Source organism: Engystomops pustulosus, chromosome 6 (genome assembly GCF_040894005.1).
Source record: "Engystomops pustulosus chromosome 6, aEngPut4.maternal, whole genome shotgun sequence".
In the NCBI taxonomy this organism is placed as follows: Eukaryota; Metazoa; Chordata; class Amphibia; order Anura; family Leptodactylidae; genus Engystomops; species Engystomops pustulosus.
Window position 1 is genome coordinate 64519297 of NC_092416.1, and position 18021 is coordinate 64537317.

The window sequence follows — 18021 nt, forward strand, 5'->3', positions numbered from 1 at the left end:
ACGTGTGAACTGCGTGGAAGACTGACTGGTGGACAAATGGGTAGAAGCATTGTTCGCAATCCACGACATCACCTGTTCGCACTGTTCTGGCCTCAACAGTGCTCTACCACGAGTCCCAGTAACTTGAGACATGAACCTAGGTAGTGTAGTTCTGCCGCGTTCCCCTGCTCCCTCATCAGCAGGTGGTGTCTCACCCCGCCCAGGACCACGGCCTCTGACCCCTACAGTAGTTGGACGCCCACGCCCTTGTCTTCCCCTAGCCCTTGGGTTAAACATTTTCAAAATTAAAGTGTAATTAAAATTTGTAAATGTTTTTGTGTGTTTTTCTTTGTGCTTTTTTATTTTTTGCGTTTTTTTTTTAACAAAACGATCAGAAGAAATCACACAGCAACCACAGAAGATTATGATGATTGCTATGGCTAGTTTCTAACCTACACTGACAGCACACAACAGGATTTTGTGCTGTGCCTGTGATGACTTTTAGTTTTGAAAAAAAAAAAAAGGTGTTTGAGATGGATATTTGTGTCACAAAGACACAAATAGAATGTTCGCAAGTCTCCCTGCAATTTCGTCATGATATGGTACTAGCTGCACTACTAGTGCCAGAAAGCCCAGCCACAAACAAAGAAAAAAAAAATTTCTAGCCCTAACAAGTGCTGTTTGGTTTTTGTAGACTCACTCCTGCCTAACAGTAAGCTAATATAACACCCTAACGCTATCCCTGCAGCAGCTCTCTCCCTAACGGCATCCAGGCAGCGCGGGCAGGGGCTAGTCTATTCCAGGGTCACCTGATCAGGCCAGCCAACCACTGCCATTGACGTGTTAGTGTCCCACGTGATGCTGGGTGGAGTGCAGAGTCTCCTGGCTTGTGATTGGCTCTGTTTCTGGCAGTCAAAAATCAAAACGACGGGAGATGCAATTTTCTCGATCTGGCGAAATATTCGTCCGAGCAACGAGCAGTTTCGAGTAAGTTCGGGCGAGTATGTTCGCTCATCTCTTGTTAACACACTTCTTAAAGTGGATTTTTCATACATTGGGGGGTGGGGTTCTAAAATGGCATAATTTATGGGGTTTTACTGCAATTTAGGCCTCTGAACTTAAACGTGGGCAGGTGCCTTTAAATAAGGTTTTGGCAATTTTGATTAAAATTAATCCGTCAGATTGCCTATTTCCCCTATTTCTGTCGCATGAAAGCTAGCGTGGCCGCGTGACGCAATCCCCTGTTAAATAACTGTCACAGTGTTTTTTCGATGCATACTTGCTGTAAAAATATCTATTCAATGTGGCATTGTGACTAAGGTGCAAATAGATGCGATTACGCAGCCATGTTTTTGTAGTCCACAATAGTATTTTTGGGTGTGATGATTTTTATAGTATATGCCGGAATATGGGGAAGCTGACGGAGGTGAAGTGATACCCATGGGGCGTTTTCAAGCCCCCCCCTTCTACTATTTATTTATACCTACAGATTTTGGTCATGTACATTGTATACCTAATTGTATACATATTGTATAGCCTGTAGTAAACATTTGGCAATGTAAATTACATATCTATTGAAGGGGGGATTTTTTAGGCCAACAATCAGTGAGACAAGTATTGTGTCCACGTTGGTTAGAGGTGATATTGGGTAGTCATATTGAATTGTTTTTAAATGTGCTGTTTTATTGTATATATCTAATAAAAATACATTTTGCATTGTAGCTCACTTGTACATGATCGTGACATCACTGAAGGTCCTTGAGCTGAATGGATGTAACATCTTCTGTGGGGTCTTCAGTGGGATGTGGGGCTGTGGAGGGATCTAGTAAGCATAATGGGGCAGTGTACAAGCAAAAGTTATCAGCTAAAATTTACCACTAAAATGAAGTACGAAATGTGAGGATCTCAGAATAGTTTTGATAAGTAACAGTGTTCAAAAGTTATAACCCTATAAAGCAATGCAAGTCACAATACAGTAAATGGGGCTGAGTCTTAATCTATAAACTGGCTATGTTCTTAAGGGGTTAAGTAACAATATAAATACCTGAAGCACCAGTAAGTAGCTGCTCCACATAATAAGACAATGGATTCATCTAACTATAAGCTCTATCATGTACATGGCTGCGATTCCAGAGGATTTTTAGAGAGTTATTGTTCAGATAAGCCTGATATGGTCTTTCGAGATGATACCTTGATATTTCCGATTGAAAATCTTAGAAAGTCTTTCCAGTTGGGTATGTAACTTGATTTTCTTTGATTCATTAGTTTAAAATAATTGTACAACTGACTTATTTTAGTAAACTTTGAGGCATGAAAGAGGAGGTGGGGCAACAAATGCACAATTATGAAAGCTAAAAGGAGCAAAATAAAACCTTGTTCATAGATAACAAAGAAAATAGGGTTTTATTTGTGGCTAAGTCATTGTTTAACTCCTTTGTAAGCTTCACTACCCAGAAACACTTAACTAGAAATGTGTCCACCTGTACCTTTTCTCTTGGGTAGAAATGTATAGATATGTGAGTTATTACCTACCCACAGTAGGCTGTCAATGGGTTTCTAAGCATGGCACAATATTGTAATGAGTTTAATTAGAAATTAGAGTTGGGACACTGTCAATCATTCAGGGTACTTAGCATCATTATCGAGAAGGAATTCATGAATTTCGCAAGTCAATATGGTTCAGTGCAGCTGAGCGAATTTGTGCCTCATCAGTGATATACATCAGAGACCTGCTAAGTCAGGGGTTAGGAACCTACGGCTCCTGGGCCAGATGTGGCCGGTGGAAAAATAAAAAACCATGTACTCACCTTTCCGACGCTCCCCATCAGCTCCGCTACTTGAAGCAGTCTGGATGGCAGTGACAGCTCTGTGCATACCACTGTATTCTTCACTGTATGGAGGTAGTGTTCCTCACTGTATGGAGGTAGTGTTCCTCACTGTATGGCGGTAACATTCCTCATTGTAAGGGGGTAGTGTCCCTCACTGTATGGCGGTAGTGTTCTTCACTGTATGGGGGTAGTGTTCCTCACTGGATGGGGGTAGTGTTCCACACTGTATGGGGGTAGTGTTCCCTCACTGTATGGGGGTAGTGTTCCCTCACTGTATGGGGGTAGTGTTCCTCACTGTATGGCGGTAGTGTTCCTCACTGTATGGGGGTAGTGTCCTTCACTTTATGGGGGTAGTGTTCCTCACTGTATGGGGGTAGTGTTCCTCACTATATAGCTGTATTCTTCACTGTATGGAGGTAGTGTTCCTCACTGTATGGCGGTAGTATTCCTTACTGTATGGGGGTAGTGTTCCTCACGGTATAGCGGTAGTGTTCCTCACTGCAAGGCGGTAGTATTCCTTACTGTATGGGGGTAGTGTTCCTCACTATATGGCTGTATGCCTCACAGTGTGGCATTAGTGTCCCTCACTGTATGGCTGTAGTGCTCCTCACTTATTGCGGTAGTGTGCCTCACTGTATGGCGGTAGTGTTCCTCACTGTATGGCGGTAGTGTCCCTCACTGTGTGGCGGTAATGTCCCTCACTGTATGGTGGTAGTGTTCCTCAATGTATGGCGGTAGTGTTCCTCACTGTATGGGGGTAGTGTCCTTAACTTTATGGGGGTAGTGTCCCTCACTGTATGGGGGTAGTGTCCCTCACTGTATGGCGGTAGTGTCCCTCAATGTATGGGGGTAGTGTCCTTCACTGTATGGGGGTAGTGTCCCTCACTCTATGGGGGTAGTGTCCCTCACTGTATGGCGGTTGTGTCCCTCACTGTATGGGGCTAGTGTTCCTCACTGTATGGCGGTAGTGACCCTCAATGTATGGGGGTAGTGTCCTTCACTGTATGGGGGTAGTGTCCCTCACTGTATGGGGGTAGTGTCCCTCACTGTATGGCGGTTGTGTCCCTCACTGTATGGCATTAGTGCTCCTCACTGTATGGCATTAGTGCTCCTCACTGTGGGGTTGTGTGGCTGTAGTGTTTCTCAATGTATGGCGGCAGAGTTCCTCACTGTATTGGTGTAGTATTCCTCACTGTATGGTGGTAGTGTTCCTCACTGTATAGCTGTATTCTTTACTGTACGGAGGTAGTGTTCCTCACTGTATGGAGGTAGTATTCCTTACTGTATGGGGGTAGTGTTCCTCACTATATGGCTGTATTCCTCAATGTATGATAGTAGTATTCCATATTGTATGGGGGTAGTGTTCCTTGCTGCATGGGCGTATTGTCCCTCACTGTATGGTGGTAGTATCCCTCACTGTATGGGGATAGTGTCCCTCATTCTATGGGAGTAGTGTCCCTCACTGTATAGCCGTATTGTTCCTCACTGTAAGACGGTAGTGTTCCTCACTGTATAGCGGTAGTGTCCCTCACTGTATGGAGGTAGTTTTCCTCAATGTTTGGGGGTAGTGTTCCTCACTGTATGGAGGTAGTTTTCCTCAATGTTTGGGGGTAGTGTTCCTCACTGTATGGTTGTATTCTTCACTGTATGGAGTTAGTGCTCCTCAAAGTATGGCTGTATTCTTCACTGTATGGAGGTAGTGTTCCTCACAGTAAGGCTGTAGTATTCATTACTGTATGGGGGTAGTATTCCTTACTGTATGGGCGTAGTGTCTTTCACTTAATGGGCATCGTGTCCCTCACTATATGGCCGTAGGTTTCCTTTCTGTATGGGGGTAGTGTTCCTCACTGTATGGTGGTAGTGTCCCTCACTGTATGGGGGTAGTGTTCCTCACTATATGGCTGTATTCCTCACTGTGTGGCATTAGTGTCCCTCACTGCATGACCGTAGTGTTCCTCACTTATGGCAGTAGTGTCCCTCCCTGTGTGGCTGTATTGTCCCTCCCTGTGTGGCGGTATTGTCCGTCCCTTTGTGGCGGTATTGTCGGTCCCTTTGTGGTGGTATTTTGCCTCCCTTTGTGGCGATAGTGTCCCTCACTGTATAGCAGTAGTGTCCCTCACTGTATGGCTGTAGTGTTCCTCACTGCATGGCGGTAGTGTTCCTCACTGTATGGCGGTAGTGTTCCTCACTGTATGGCGGTAGTGTTCCTCACTGTATGGGGGTAATATTCCTCACTGTATGGCGGTTGTGTCCCTCAATGTATGGCGGTAGTGTTCCTCATTGTATGGCGGTAGTGTTCCTCACTGTATGGCGGTAGTGTTCCTCACTGTATGGCGGTAGTGTTCCTCACTTATGTCGGTTGTGTCCCTCCCTTTGTGGCGGTATTGTCCCTTTCTTTGTGGCGGTAGTGTCCCTCACTATATGGCGGTAGTGTCCCTCACTGTATGGCGGTAGTGTCCCTCACTGTATGGCGGTAGTGTTCCTCACTGTATAAGGGTGTAGTGTCCCCCACTCTATAGCTGTTTTCCTCACTGTATGGCGGTAGTGTTCCTCACTGTATGGCTGTATTCTTTACTATATAGAGGTAGTGCTCCTCACTGTATGGCAGTAGTATTCCTTACTGTATGGGGGTAGTATTCCTCACTGTATGGGGGTAGTGTCCCTAACTGAATGGGGGTAGTGTCCCTCACTGTATGGGGGTAGTGTTCCTCACTGTATGGGGGTAGTGTTCGTCATTGTATGGAGGTAGTGTTCCTCACTGTATGGGGGTAGTGTTCCTCACTGTATGTCAGTAGTGTTCCTCCCTGTATGGCGGTAGTGTTCCTCACTGTATAGAGGTAGTGTTCCTCACTGTATAGAGGTAGTGTTCCTCAATGTATGGCGGTAGTAATCCTCACTGTATGGCGGTAGTGTTCCTCACTGTATGGGGATAGTATTCCTAGCTGTATGGGGGTAGTGTTCCTCACTGTATGGGGGTAGTGTTCCTCACTGTATGGGGCTAGTGTTCCTCACTGTATGGGGAAAGTGTTCCTCACTGTATGGCGGTAGTGTCCCTCGCTGTATGGGGGTAGGATTCCTCACTGTATGGAGGTAGTATTCCTCACTGTAGGGCGGTAGTATTCCTCACTGTATAGCGGTAGTGTTCCTCACTCTATGGAGGTAGTATTCCTCACTGTATGGCGGTAGTGTTCCTCACTCTATGGCGGTAGTGTTCCTCACTGTATGGGGGTAGTGTTCCTCACTGTATGGCGGTAGTGTTCTTTAATGTATGGGGGTAGTATTCCTCACTGTATGGCAGTAGTATTTCTCACTGTATGGTGGTAGTGTTCCTAACTGTATGGCAGTTGTGTCACTCACTGTATGGGGGTAGTGTTCCTCACTGTATGGCGGTAGTGTTCCTCACTGTATGGCGGTAGTGTTCCTCACTGTATGGGGGTAGTGTTCCTCACTTTATTTTCTTTATTTTTATATCAGTTCTAGGGAAAGTGGGGTGATTTGAATTTTAAGGTTTTTTTATTTATTTTTTTTTACTTTTTTTTATTTTTACTATTTTTCAGACTCCCTAGGGTACTTAAACCCTAGGTTGTCTGATCGATCCTATCAAATACTGCCATACTACAATTTCCCTCCTCATTCATTACAATGTGCTGATTGCACATTGTAATGTAGGGGTTAAACCGGGGTCTGAAACCGGAAGACCAGAGATTGTCATGGCAGTGGATCGCCGCTACCTGATAACGACACGGGGAGCGACGATCCTTGCCAAGATGGTGATGCCCATGAAGCTAGCACCGACCACGGGTGTTACCGGTAAGCCTTTGCGGCAGTATGCAGCAAAGACTTACCGACTATGGAGAGGACTCAGCCCATGAGCCCTCTCCATGCACCCGCAACCAGCATGTGATTTACTGTTACGTCACATGTCATGATTCGTTATGATTCGATTCGGTTCAAATCGAATTTTGTCTTAAAATTCGGAGAACCTGGTTGAATCGAATTAAGAAAAATTCGCCCATCTCTACTCCTACAGTAGCTTTGTTACACTGGATCATGAATTGAGCATCTGCTGCCCTCTAGTGTGCAATAGTACAATAGCTAGGCATATGTGCACTGCGGTCCACTCTTTTACCAGTCTTTTCCGGAGTTCTGTGACTGTTGAGAGTTTCTTGGCCATAACTTAGTCACCAAGTATTTTTCGGATGTATTCTGTTGGGTTTCGATCAGGACTCTAGGTTAGCCATATTATTGTCTCAATGCTTTCTGTTTCAAAGAACTGATTTACTTGTTTTTCTGTGTGACATGAATATACAGCGTGCCACACAATTGTGTCAAGTCACAGTAATAAATGTGCTGCAAATTCCAACTAAGCACTACCACACCACTTTAGGTGCACAATGCCAGACTGCGACTCCAAAGTGCAGCTGCGACACAATATAAACTCTTACACTTTATCAATACATGTGCAAGTTCTAAAGATATTCTTTTTTGTGCAACGATATTCAAAAACTGGCACAGACAATGATATATCTGGGCTAATGTTTCCCATCAGATCCAAATAAATTAAACTTGATTTCATCACTAAAATGAACAGGGGACCATTTCTCCTCTGTCCAACACCCTCCTTAGCAAAGGTGAGTCTAGCCTTTTGATAATTTCTGCTAATGAGAGGTTTGGTCACTGCAGAGTGGGTTTTCAGTCCAAATGCTCTTAAACATTGAGACACAGTGGGGCAGATTTACTTACCCGGTCCATTCGCGATCCAGCGGCGCGTTCTCTGTGGGGGATTCGGGTCTTCGGGCGATTCACTAAGGCAGTTCCTCCGACCTCCACCAGGTGTCGCTGCTGCGCTGAAGTCCGCCGAGGCCCGTCGGAGTTCACAATCCTATACTTGGTGAAGGTAAGCGGGAGTCCAGCGACACTTTTTTTTTTTTTTTAATGCGGTGGTTTCGCCGAATCCGTTGGGTTTTCGTTCGGCCATGCCCCCGATTTACGTTGAGTGCATGCCGACGCCGATGCGCCACAATCCGATCGTGTGCGCCAAAAACCCGGGGCAATTCAGGAATAATCGACGCATATTGGAAATATTCGGGTAACACGTCGGGAAAATGCGAATTGCAGTATTAAAAAGATTACCCATGGAGACTCTCCACATTCTCCTATCCTCTCCTGCATTTGTCTTTTAAAAGGTCAACCATCCTCTTGGAGAACTTGAATGAGTGTTTGATGTTTTATAGATGCAGTTGTCTAGAAATCAGAGACTTGGAACAACCAACTTCTCCTGCTTTGCATGATAGGGTTACCCCTTTGGCCTTCATCTGGACAACCTGCTGCCAGAGGATTTCATTCAATTTGGAATGGCACACCATTATTGCAAAGTCAGTGAAAACTGGAAAGTTAAATAGGGTTTGTCCGTAATTAAGTAAATTTACACCATGTGCCATATTAACACCAGTGCCTTGCAGGTATCTAAAAGTATTTTCTACTTTTTTATCAGTGCTAAAATGATGCACAATTTATGAAATAAGCTTAAAATAATTCTATTTTACACATGTTAAGATATATTCATATAGGATCTCACAATGGCCTTGACGTTTAGGAAATTGTATGTTATTCTGTTTTCATCTCCAGTCATCATCAAAGATGTCTTCAACTTCAGAGCAGCTGCATACCTCCCAACATTTGTGAAAAGGAAAGAGGGACAAAATGGAGGCACGCGTAGCGTGCCGCGGCGATCCCCCTAAGCCACACCCCCAATCACTCCCTGGCCACGCCCCAAATTTTAGCCATATTAAAATAATAAAAATCATTTGAACTCAGAACCTGCAGTGTCCATGTACAATAATGACACAGTGCCTCAACCCACTGAGCTATAACCTCTGTGATTAACAAGGTGGAGAATTTTGGTAACTAAGAACTATGACTATATACTGCCTTGGTATATAGGGAGGGATCTTCTCAGAGATTATTGTAATTATTGAGACTATTATTATTATTATGGAGATTATTATTATTATTATTGAGATGATTATTATTATTTTACCATTATTAATAATCATCTCCATAATAATAAAAATAATAAAATTTATAATAATAATAATAATAGTCTCAATAATTACAATAATAATTTCTGAGAAGATCCCTCTCTATATATCAGTGCATTAGTCTGTGTCACAGTGTAACACTGGCTGATAACATGTCTTAGTTACCAGAAATCCTCAGCTCTGTATCACTGAGCTTATAGCTCAGTTAGTTAAGCTCCTGTCTATGGTGCAGAGGGTCCCAGATTCGAATCTCAGCCTGGCTAAAACTTTATGTAATTTAATTATATAAATAGCTTGTGTCTGGGGAAGCCCTGGAGACCATATATGGAGAGATGCTGATCTGACCTGATGACGTGGTCCCTGCTCTCTCAGCTAAGCCGACACTTCTCTGAAAAGGATTCCCTGCCCGATGTCTGCTCTGGGGAACCCTAGGAGATGTAGTGACCATATATGGACAGATGCTGATCTGAAGCTGATGACGTGGTCCCTGCTCTCTGCGCTAAGCCCGACACTTCTCTGAAAAGGATTCCCTCCCGATGTCTGTAGAAGCCATTCTGTACTGTGAGTTCAGGCTTTCAAAGTATTTACTATGCGGACACAGCGCCGGGACACAGCGGGACCTGGGGGGAGAATCCGTGACAATCTCATAGCTGCCCGTGACGCGGGGCAGAGGTACGAAAAACGGGAAAGTCCCGTCAAAATCGGGACGGTTGGGAGCTATGCAGCTGCCCCCTCTATTAGCCACCTTAGGCACTGCATCCCCAGTGCCTAATGGAAAATGTGGCCCTGATACTCCACAGTCATGTTTGACCATGGTATTTAACTCCCAAAGTTACAGTTATCTTTCACTGAAGGTATTGCAGCAGGGTATCAACAGTTACTTAGAGTTGCTGTTACATGTGTCAACACCAGACATGTACATCACTTTTCTCCAAGCCATGGTGACAACACAATACATGTACAGTGCTTATAGTTAAGGGGTTAATACATTTCATGTTTCAATTTTTTTTCCCTACAGGTCATATTAGAGGTGATATTTTGATAGACTTCAGCGTTGGTTCCTTTATTCATCTTCTGTATTCTGCCTGTGAGTTTTTCAAACACATCATAGTCCTGAAGCTAAATGACAGATGTATCCTGGAGCTGAAGAGATGGGTGGACACTCGTACAGGAGCATTTTACTGGGGACATATAGCACAACTTCATGCAGAGATAGAAGGAAAAAGGTATTTAAAGAAATATTAGAAGAAACCCATTTGCTGTGCAATGATGTAAAAGTATTTATCGGAAATATTTAGGTATTGTCTGCTCTCACTTCTATTTAAAGCAAACCTGTCACCAGGGATGTAATTTTTAGCTGGTGACAGATTCCAATAGCCTGAAATGCTGATTTTAAAAATGCCTTTGTCAGCATTCTGAATACTGCCACTACTTTATAAAACTTTATTTCACATGATCTGGATCACTGCCAGCAGCGTGTGGTAAAGGAAGGTGTGTGCCTGTGTAGTATAGCAGCCGCCTCATACATTCTTCCTCTCCTCCACTCTCATCCAGTTCTCTCCACCCCCCTCTCTCCTTGTTATGTGCAATAAAAAGGCAAGGGAGGGAAAAGGATAGTGGGGAGGAGTGAAAAAATCAGTGGTGGAACTACTGCCAAAGTGGCCATAGCAGCTGCTTAGTGGCAGGCTGCTTGTGGCATCTTAATGTGAAGCACGTGACATACAGCAGATAATAAATGCAAATACCTGGCTGGCTCCAGCAGCACACAGTACTGGGATCTAGCAGAGCCCCTGCATGCACCAGCCTCTTACTCACACATGTTATCATCTGCAGGTGTCTCTCTTTCTGATGCAGTCCTGAATCTATAGACTCCCTGTAGACTGCTAGACAACAGCTTTCTTAGGATATATTCACAAAGCCATATGCCCGCCTGACCGCAGCCAGGCAGCATACCGCTGTGCGCTGGAGAGGAGGTGACCCCTCCCTACCTCCATAGTAAAAAGCATCGCACGGCCGCACACACAGGGAAAGATAGAGCATGCTCTTTTTTTCCCCTTGTACGGTGCGGAATGGTGCCGCTGGACCGCCATTGCGTTCTATGGGGACGTATATGCGGCCACATACTTGTGGACGCCTATACATCCCCACAGACGGCCGTCTGAATGTACCTTTAGACTGTATGCAGGGCAGCCTCCCTCTCTCCAATGTAATTATATCAGAGACCTGTGACATCTGTGTCATTTACCCCCCCTTCCCCCATAGATATATCTCTTCCATGTGGTCCTGTTTATTGTGGCTGTGTCACCCTTTTCCCTGTCCTCTGTAGGTTAACCATTCACCTCACCCCTCCTGTTTGCATGTGTGGATGTGGACAGGTGTGTACCCTCATTTCAAGCCCATTAACAGTAACCCCATCACAAAGGGATATGCAGTTAGACCTAAACACGTGACCTTAGGAAGTAGCAACTTTTATTTTGCAAATTTCAAGGCACAATTTAAACACAACCTGAGAATGTCGCCTGAATGTGAATGTATATAAAGTGTAGCTTTAGAGTTTGTGATGTAAAGCCTTTATCTAGCACTGTACCATTTATATTTACTAATAGGTAGGATGAAATGAATTAGGCTCTGTTCACATGTGGTTTTTTGGACACACCATGTACAACAGAAAAACTTCTGGTACATATGCCAAAAATGTCCAAAGATATAAAGTGACAGTATTTTTGTCTCTCTCTACTCAGTATATTTAGCATCTATCAGGAAACATAGGATGTAATAGTATAGCTCTGGTATAACTCCATAATTCCTCTGGAGATGACGTACTTCCGGTGAATGACATGCACCATATGCAAGTGGAACACATTTTGTGTACTTCCGCTTCCGGTGTGTGGTGCGCACGCCGGCTGGCTTGAACCACATAATGCAGCTGTTTTGTGTCGGACTTCAGGGGTAGGAACACCATATACCGTATATACTCGAGTATAAGCCGACCCGAGTATAAGCCGAGACCCCTAATTTTACCACCAAAAACTGGGAAAACCTATTGACTCGAGTATAAGCCGAGCATGAGAAATGCATTGGTCACAGACCCCCCCAGTATATAGCCAGCCAGCCCCCTATAATATACAGCCTGCCCCCTGAAGTATACAGCCTGCCCAGCTTGCTCCCAGTAGTATACTGCCAGCCCAGCCTGCCCCCAGTAGTATACAGCCTGCCCCCAGTAGTATACAGCATGCCCCCAGTAGTATATAGCCTGCCCCCAGTAGTATACAGCCTGCCCCCAGTAGTATACAGCCTGTCCCCAGTAGTATACAGCCACCCCAGCCTACCCCCAGTAGTATACAGCCACCCCAGCCTACCCCCAGTAGTATACAGCGTGCCCCCAGTAGTATACAGTGTGCCCCCAGTAGTATACAGCCACCCCAGCCTGCCCCCAGTAGTATACAGCCTGCCTCCAGTAGTATACAGCCTGCCCCCAGTAGTATACAGCCACCCCAGCCTGCCCCAGTAGTATACAGCGTGCCCCCAGTAGTATACAGCGTGCCCCCAGTAGTGTACAGTAAGCCCAGAATTTAAAAAAAAAAAAAATTATATACTCACCCTCCGGTGGCCCCGATGCGCAGCGCTGCTCCCCCGATGTCATTGCGACTCCTCTTCTGGCTTCCCGGCTGCTCTTCTTGCTTTAGCACCCATCTTCTGTCTTCTTTAACATCGTGCTGGGCGCCGTCATTGTTCTCTCCCGGGCGGCAGGCGCATAGTATGCTAAAATCTAGCCATATTCAGTAAAGCTACACATATTTATTTCCCACCCAGAGAGACCGGCCCATGAAATCAACTCAGCGATTCCGAAGACCCAAAGAAACATTCTTAATACAATTACTTTATCCCACTCCATAAAAAAAACCTCTCACAGAGAGAAAGAAGGAGAGGACAAAAAAGAAAAGGGAGCCATTTCCCCCTCAAGGAGCTCATCTAGTATTTTATTTTCAACATAAATGATATGTTCTTTCCAGGCAATTGGCAAATTATCCAAATTCAAGTAGGGGGTGGAATGTCCCCAATTATCAACGTGGGTGTCAGGTTCGCTAGGGAGAATGCTGGGACTTCTGGTTCTTCTGGTGGTGCCAGCAGCGTTCTCCGACCCCCGGCGCGTATCCGCGCAAACTCCACCTCTCATCCTGGGCAGCGGCTGCTAAGATCTCGCGCTGTCTAGGAGTTGTGTTCGCAACTGCTGGGACTTTTGGTACCTCTGCATGGTGCCTGGAAGTTCTGCACCTTGAGGGGTTAATTCCCAGAAGCTGTCCAGCTCCTATCAGGTTCTGGAGGAGGAGTTCTGGCTGCATAAATTGCAGCTTCACTAGTCACCTGTGCCAGTGTTTGAAATCCCTTCACCACTCGCTTGCTGCATTAGGTTGTATTGCTCTGTATCTGTATCTGTATCTTTTGTGTTTTATGTTTGTCAGTCTGTTTGTGTTTCCCTTCCCGCACTTATCCAGTGTATTATCCACCACCACCTGCACCTAAGGTTCCTCTCCCTGACTTGTTTTTTGGTGACCGTAAGAATTTTTTTTCATTTAGGGAGGGATGTAAACTTTATTTTTCTTTATGCCCTCACTCATCGGGCACCGAGACACAAAGGGTGGGTGTGGTAATTTCTCTTTTGCGCGGTGATCCGCAAAATTGGGCCTTTCTTTGGGCGCTTTGTTTTCTGCATTAGTCCAGATTTATGACGAACCTGACCGCCGGGCACTGGCAGTTTCCCACCTTAGATCTCTGTGTCAGGGAAAACTGACGGCGGAAGATTATTGTGCCCAATTCAGACAGTCTGTGACTGACTCGCAATGAAACGACTGTCAGACCGACTACAGGACTTAGTCTTAGCTTATGCCGAGCTTCAGACATTAGATGAAGCTATGACTCTGGTCGTCCGAGTTGATCGTCGCCTAAGATCGAGGCGATCCCCTCGGGTGTCCCCTGACTGTCAGCCAGCGGCCAGTCTGTCTCCAGGCCGTCAAGAATTGGAATCCATGGAGCTGGATAGCATCTCTCCTGCACAACGAAGGCAACATCGAATAAGACCGACAAGCAAGAATGACCTAGCACAGCCCAATCAAATATAGCTACTGCCGACACACCATGAACATTAATGTACAACCACAAGCAAAAATCAGTGTGTCATAGGGCACAGTACAAATAAGTAGAAACAGTCTTTATTAGGTTACCACAAATGATATACAAGACAAACTCACAATTAAAATCAATTAAAAAGTACAAAGTACATACAAAAAATGCCACGTTGGTTACACAGGTAAGTATACACCAACAACACCCCCTCACACACTGAATATAGCAGGGGTCAGGAACCTTTTTGGCTGAGAGAGCCATGAACGCCACATTTTTAAAATGTTATTCTGTAAGAGCCGTACCATATGAACATGCACCCCAGTAGAGAGGTAGTCCCAGTGTCATGGGTGCCCCTGCGATCTACGTCTCGCACCCCTTTCCGAGCTCACTCAACTCGACACTTTCCGGCTCCCGTCCCGGCTGGCCAGCGCTTGCGCACCGCCACTTGCAAATTTTAAAGGCCAGTGCACTGCTGATTGCCGCAGCCCACTTACCGGGTTGCTATAAAGATCGGATCTTAGTGCTTCATACCTATGAGGAAGCTTTCCACAGTGTTGACCTCCCATTGTGACCCCGGACCAGTAGATGGGTAACCACAGCATATACTCCCAGTAGATAGGTAGCCACAGCACATAGGCCCAGTAGATATGTAGCCACAGCACATGCCCCCAAGTTGGTAGGTAGCCATAGCACATGCCCCTCAGTATATAGGTAGCCACAGCACATGCCCCAAGTATATAAGTAGCCACAGCACACGCCCCCAGTGTATAGGTAGCCCCAGCACACACTCCCAGTATATAGGTAGCCACAGCACATGCCTCCCAGTAGATAGGTAGTCACAGCAAAAAAAAAAAGAATATTCACTTAACAGTGCTCCCTGCAGCCAGCTCCTCATCGGTCCCACGCTCTTCTCTTTGACCCAGGCTCAGACGATGGCGCCTGGGTCGTTCAAAGGACGTGGGCAGCGGTAACATACTGCATCCAGTGATCAGTCTAAGAGACACACAGCAGCCATCACTATTTATTAAAGTTCTGTATAAGAGCCAGATGCAGCCAACAAAAGAGCCATATCTGGCTCCCGAGCCGTACGTTCCCTACCCCTGGAATATATTATTCCCAAAGGTAACTTGTAAACACCTGACTGTGAGCTAGCTAGTCCCAATGATGGACAAAAGGATAGACACAATTAAAGTGCATGATATACAAGAGTAAATGGGTCCTGCATGAGGCCTAGATACATTACGCTGCACATGGAACCATAGTGTTCCAATCGGTGAAAAAAGATCACTGAGTGAGGTGGAATGAAGGTGGAGGGGGTGGAGGGCTCCCCAGGCGTTCCGTCTCCTAATAGGAGACTTCCTCAGGGGTAGACTTCATGCACTTTAATTGTGTCTATCCTTTTGTCCATCATTGGGACTAGCTAGCACACAGTCAGGTGTTTACAAGTTACCTTTGGGAATACTATATTCAGTGTGTTGAGGGGGTGTTGTTGGTGTATACTTACCTGTGTAACCAACGTGGCTTTTTTATGTATGTACTTTGTACTTTTTAATTGATTTTAATTGTGAGTTTGTCTTGTATATCATTTGTGGTAACCTAATAAAGACTGTTTCTACTTATTTGTACTTTGCCCTATGACACACTGATTTTTGCTTGTGGTTGAACATCGAATAAGACGCCATCTTTGTTTCTGCTGTGGAAGTCCTGATCATCAGATACACACCTGTTCCAAGAGGCAGCAGCAGGAAAAACTTCCGCTCCTAAGCAGTAATCGAGGGGACTGCTTAGGTGCTCAGGTACTCCCAGTTGTGTCTAGAATGTATTTACCTTGTACGGTTAAGTTTAAATCTGTTTCCTGTACTGGTCATGCCTTCTTGGATTCAGGCGCTGCAACTAATTTAATTGTTTATAATTTTGTCTCTCAGTTTTGTATGTCATTGATTCCATTGTCCACTCCTATCCAGATGTCAGGTGCGGATTTGACCCCTCTACAGGCAGGGTTGATTAAATTCCGAATGTGAAGAATAGTGTTCTTTCAATGTGTTCTGCACTTAAATGTTCCTGTATTCACTGTTTTTAATGTTTTAATTCTATTCTTCACTTTGCAGCTGTGCGCGCACATCTCCGAACCTATTGGGAGACACGCGCGCACACTTGCAATGTGAAGAATAGAATTAAAAAAGTGAAAACAGTGAACACAGGAGCATTTAAGTGCAGAACACATTGAAAGAACACTATTCTTCACATTCCAGATGTTCCGAACATCTCCTAACTTAGCGGGAGACACGCGCGAACACCTGGAAAGTGAAGAATAGTGTTATTTCAATGTGTTCTTACAAGTAAAACACCTGGAAACATGTGTAATATTTTTTTTTACAATTACAATACTTTTATTCAATTTATTTTATTAATTTACTGCTCGGACGAGTATACTCGCTTATCTCTATTAATAATCCGTTGCGTGTCCTGGGAAAAAAAATTCCAAATGCAGTGAAATTCGTGGAAACGCATTTGCTACATTTTAATGTGGGCTTGTTTTCTACAGCTTTCACTATGCTCCCCATCTTTATTCTTTCTTTGGGTCGGTGCGATCATGAGGATATTAAATTTATATAGGATTTGTTTTAACATTAAAAATATTAGTGTATAGAGCCATTTTAAGTGTACTTTTTTGCAAGAAGAGCTGAAACTTTCACTGCTACCATTTTGAGGAATTTACGATTTCATTACTTTTTATTACATTTTTTATGTGTTGCAAAATGGCGAAAAGTAGCATTTTGGACATTTGTTCGCTATTATTACATCGGGAATGATCGTTATGATGTTTTGGTAGAGTGGAATTTTTGGGACAAGGCAATATTTAACATGTTTATGATTTATTTGTTTATTTATTTTTGAATATTTAGGTTTGATTTATTTATTAAATCTTTTTTGACTATTTTACAGACCCCTTAGAGTACTTTAACCCTAGGTTGTCTGATTGGCCCTACCATATACTGCTTTACTACAGCATGGTAGTCTATGGGGATTTTACTTATCATGTATTACCTGATAAATGAACTGTTATACCAGCGATCTTAGCCCGGATGGTGGCACCCATGCACCGTTGAATGGCTATATAGTATAATCAACCAGCCTTGACTCAATTTTAAAAACCATTCACCATTACTAGAAACCAGATTTCCATAGGGAACTACTGATCTTTTATGCTTTCCTATTATTGTTGGTAGGTAATCCATTTTTTTTCTTTTTTCTCGTTTCTTTCAGTGATGAGTTAGAAGATAAAGAAGGAAATGTGAGATCAGCGCTGCAACATGTTATAAAATGTAACCTGGAGAAAGAAAATATAACAGAACCAATAGATTTACCACCAGCAGATTGTATCATCAGCGCTTGGGTCTTAGACGCTACCAGCAAAGACCACAATGATTTCATCAGAACTCTCAGGAAGATCTCAAAGTTGCTAAAACCCGGAGGACACCTCATATTAATTGGATGTTTAGAAGCAACATATTACATCATCGGGAAAGATAAACTTCACTTGTTTAAATATGATGAGAAGTTTGCTAGGAAAGCTCTAGTTGGAGAAGGTTTTGTTATTGATTGCTGGGAGGTTAAAAAGAGAACAAATATCAGTGATCTCACTGACTATAAGGCGCTCATATTTATTGCAGCTCACAAGGAGAAGTTGGTCTAAGTGAGTCTTCTATTAAAGGCATACTTTCCATTTCAAATATTTATCAATGTATCTCTTCAGTAGAAGGTTCCCATATATACTAGTGTAAGTGTACAGTGTTAGACGTAGATTTTAAATGCGGATTTTAAAATAATATTAACCCCTTCCGACAGGGTGCATGGAGAGGGCTCATGGGCGTCCATAGTCGGTAAGTCTTTGCTGCATATTGCAGCAAAGACTTACCGATAACAACGGCAATCAGTGCGGCAGCTTCAAAAAGATGGCGGCGCCCATCGGTGCTAGCATGTTCGCATGGGCACCGCCATCTTTATGACAAGCGGCGCTCCCCGCAAGTTCATCGGGGAGCGGCGAT

General features: G+C 44.3%; 1 protein-coding gene across 1 annotated transcript; it reads left to right on the forward strand.

Moving 5' to 3' along the window:
• The first annotated feature begins 2062 nt into the window (after window positions 1-2062).
• LOC140065932 (nicotinamide N-methyltransferase-like) lies at window positions 2063-17669 on the forward strand. The gene is made up of 3 exons (XM_072113492.1): window positions 2063-2213; window positions 9867-10074; window positions 17240-17669. Exons 1-3 carry the CDS (start codon window positions 2063-2065, stop codon window positions 17667-17669), a joined length of 789 nt encoding a protein of 262 aa, XP_071969593.1.
• Window positions 17670-18021: the final 352 nt, after the last annotated feature.

Excerpts from the sequence above, each read along its gene's own strand:
- LOC140065932 (XM_072113492.1), top strand. The coding sequence starts at position 2,063 with ATGGATTCATCTAACTATAAGCTCTATCATGTACATGGCTGCGATTCC. Across the intron at positions 2,214-9,866 it reads TAGAAAGTCTTTCCAGTTGG|GTCATATTAGAGGTGATATT; the intron begins GTATGTAACTTG and ends TTTTCCCTACAG. Across the intron at positions 10,075-17,239 it reads GCAGAGATAGAAGGAAAAAG|TGATGAGTTAGAAGATAAAG; the intron begins GTATTTAAAGAA and ends CGTTTCTTTCAG.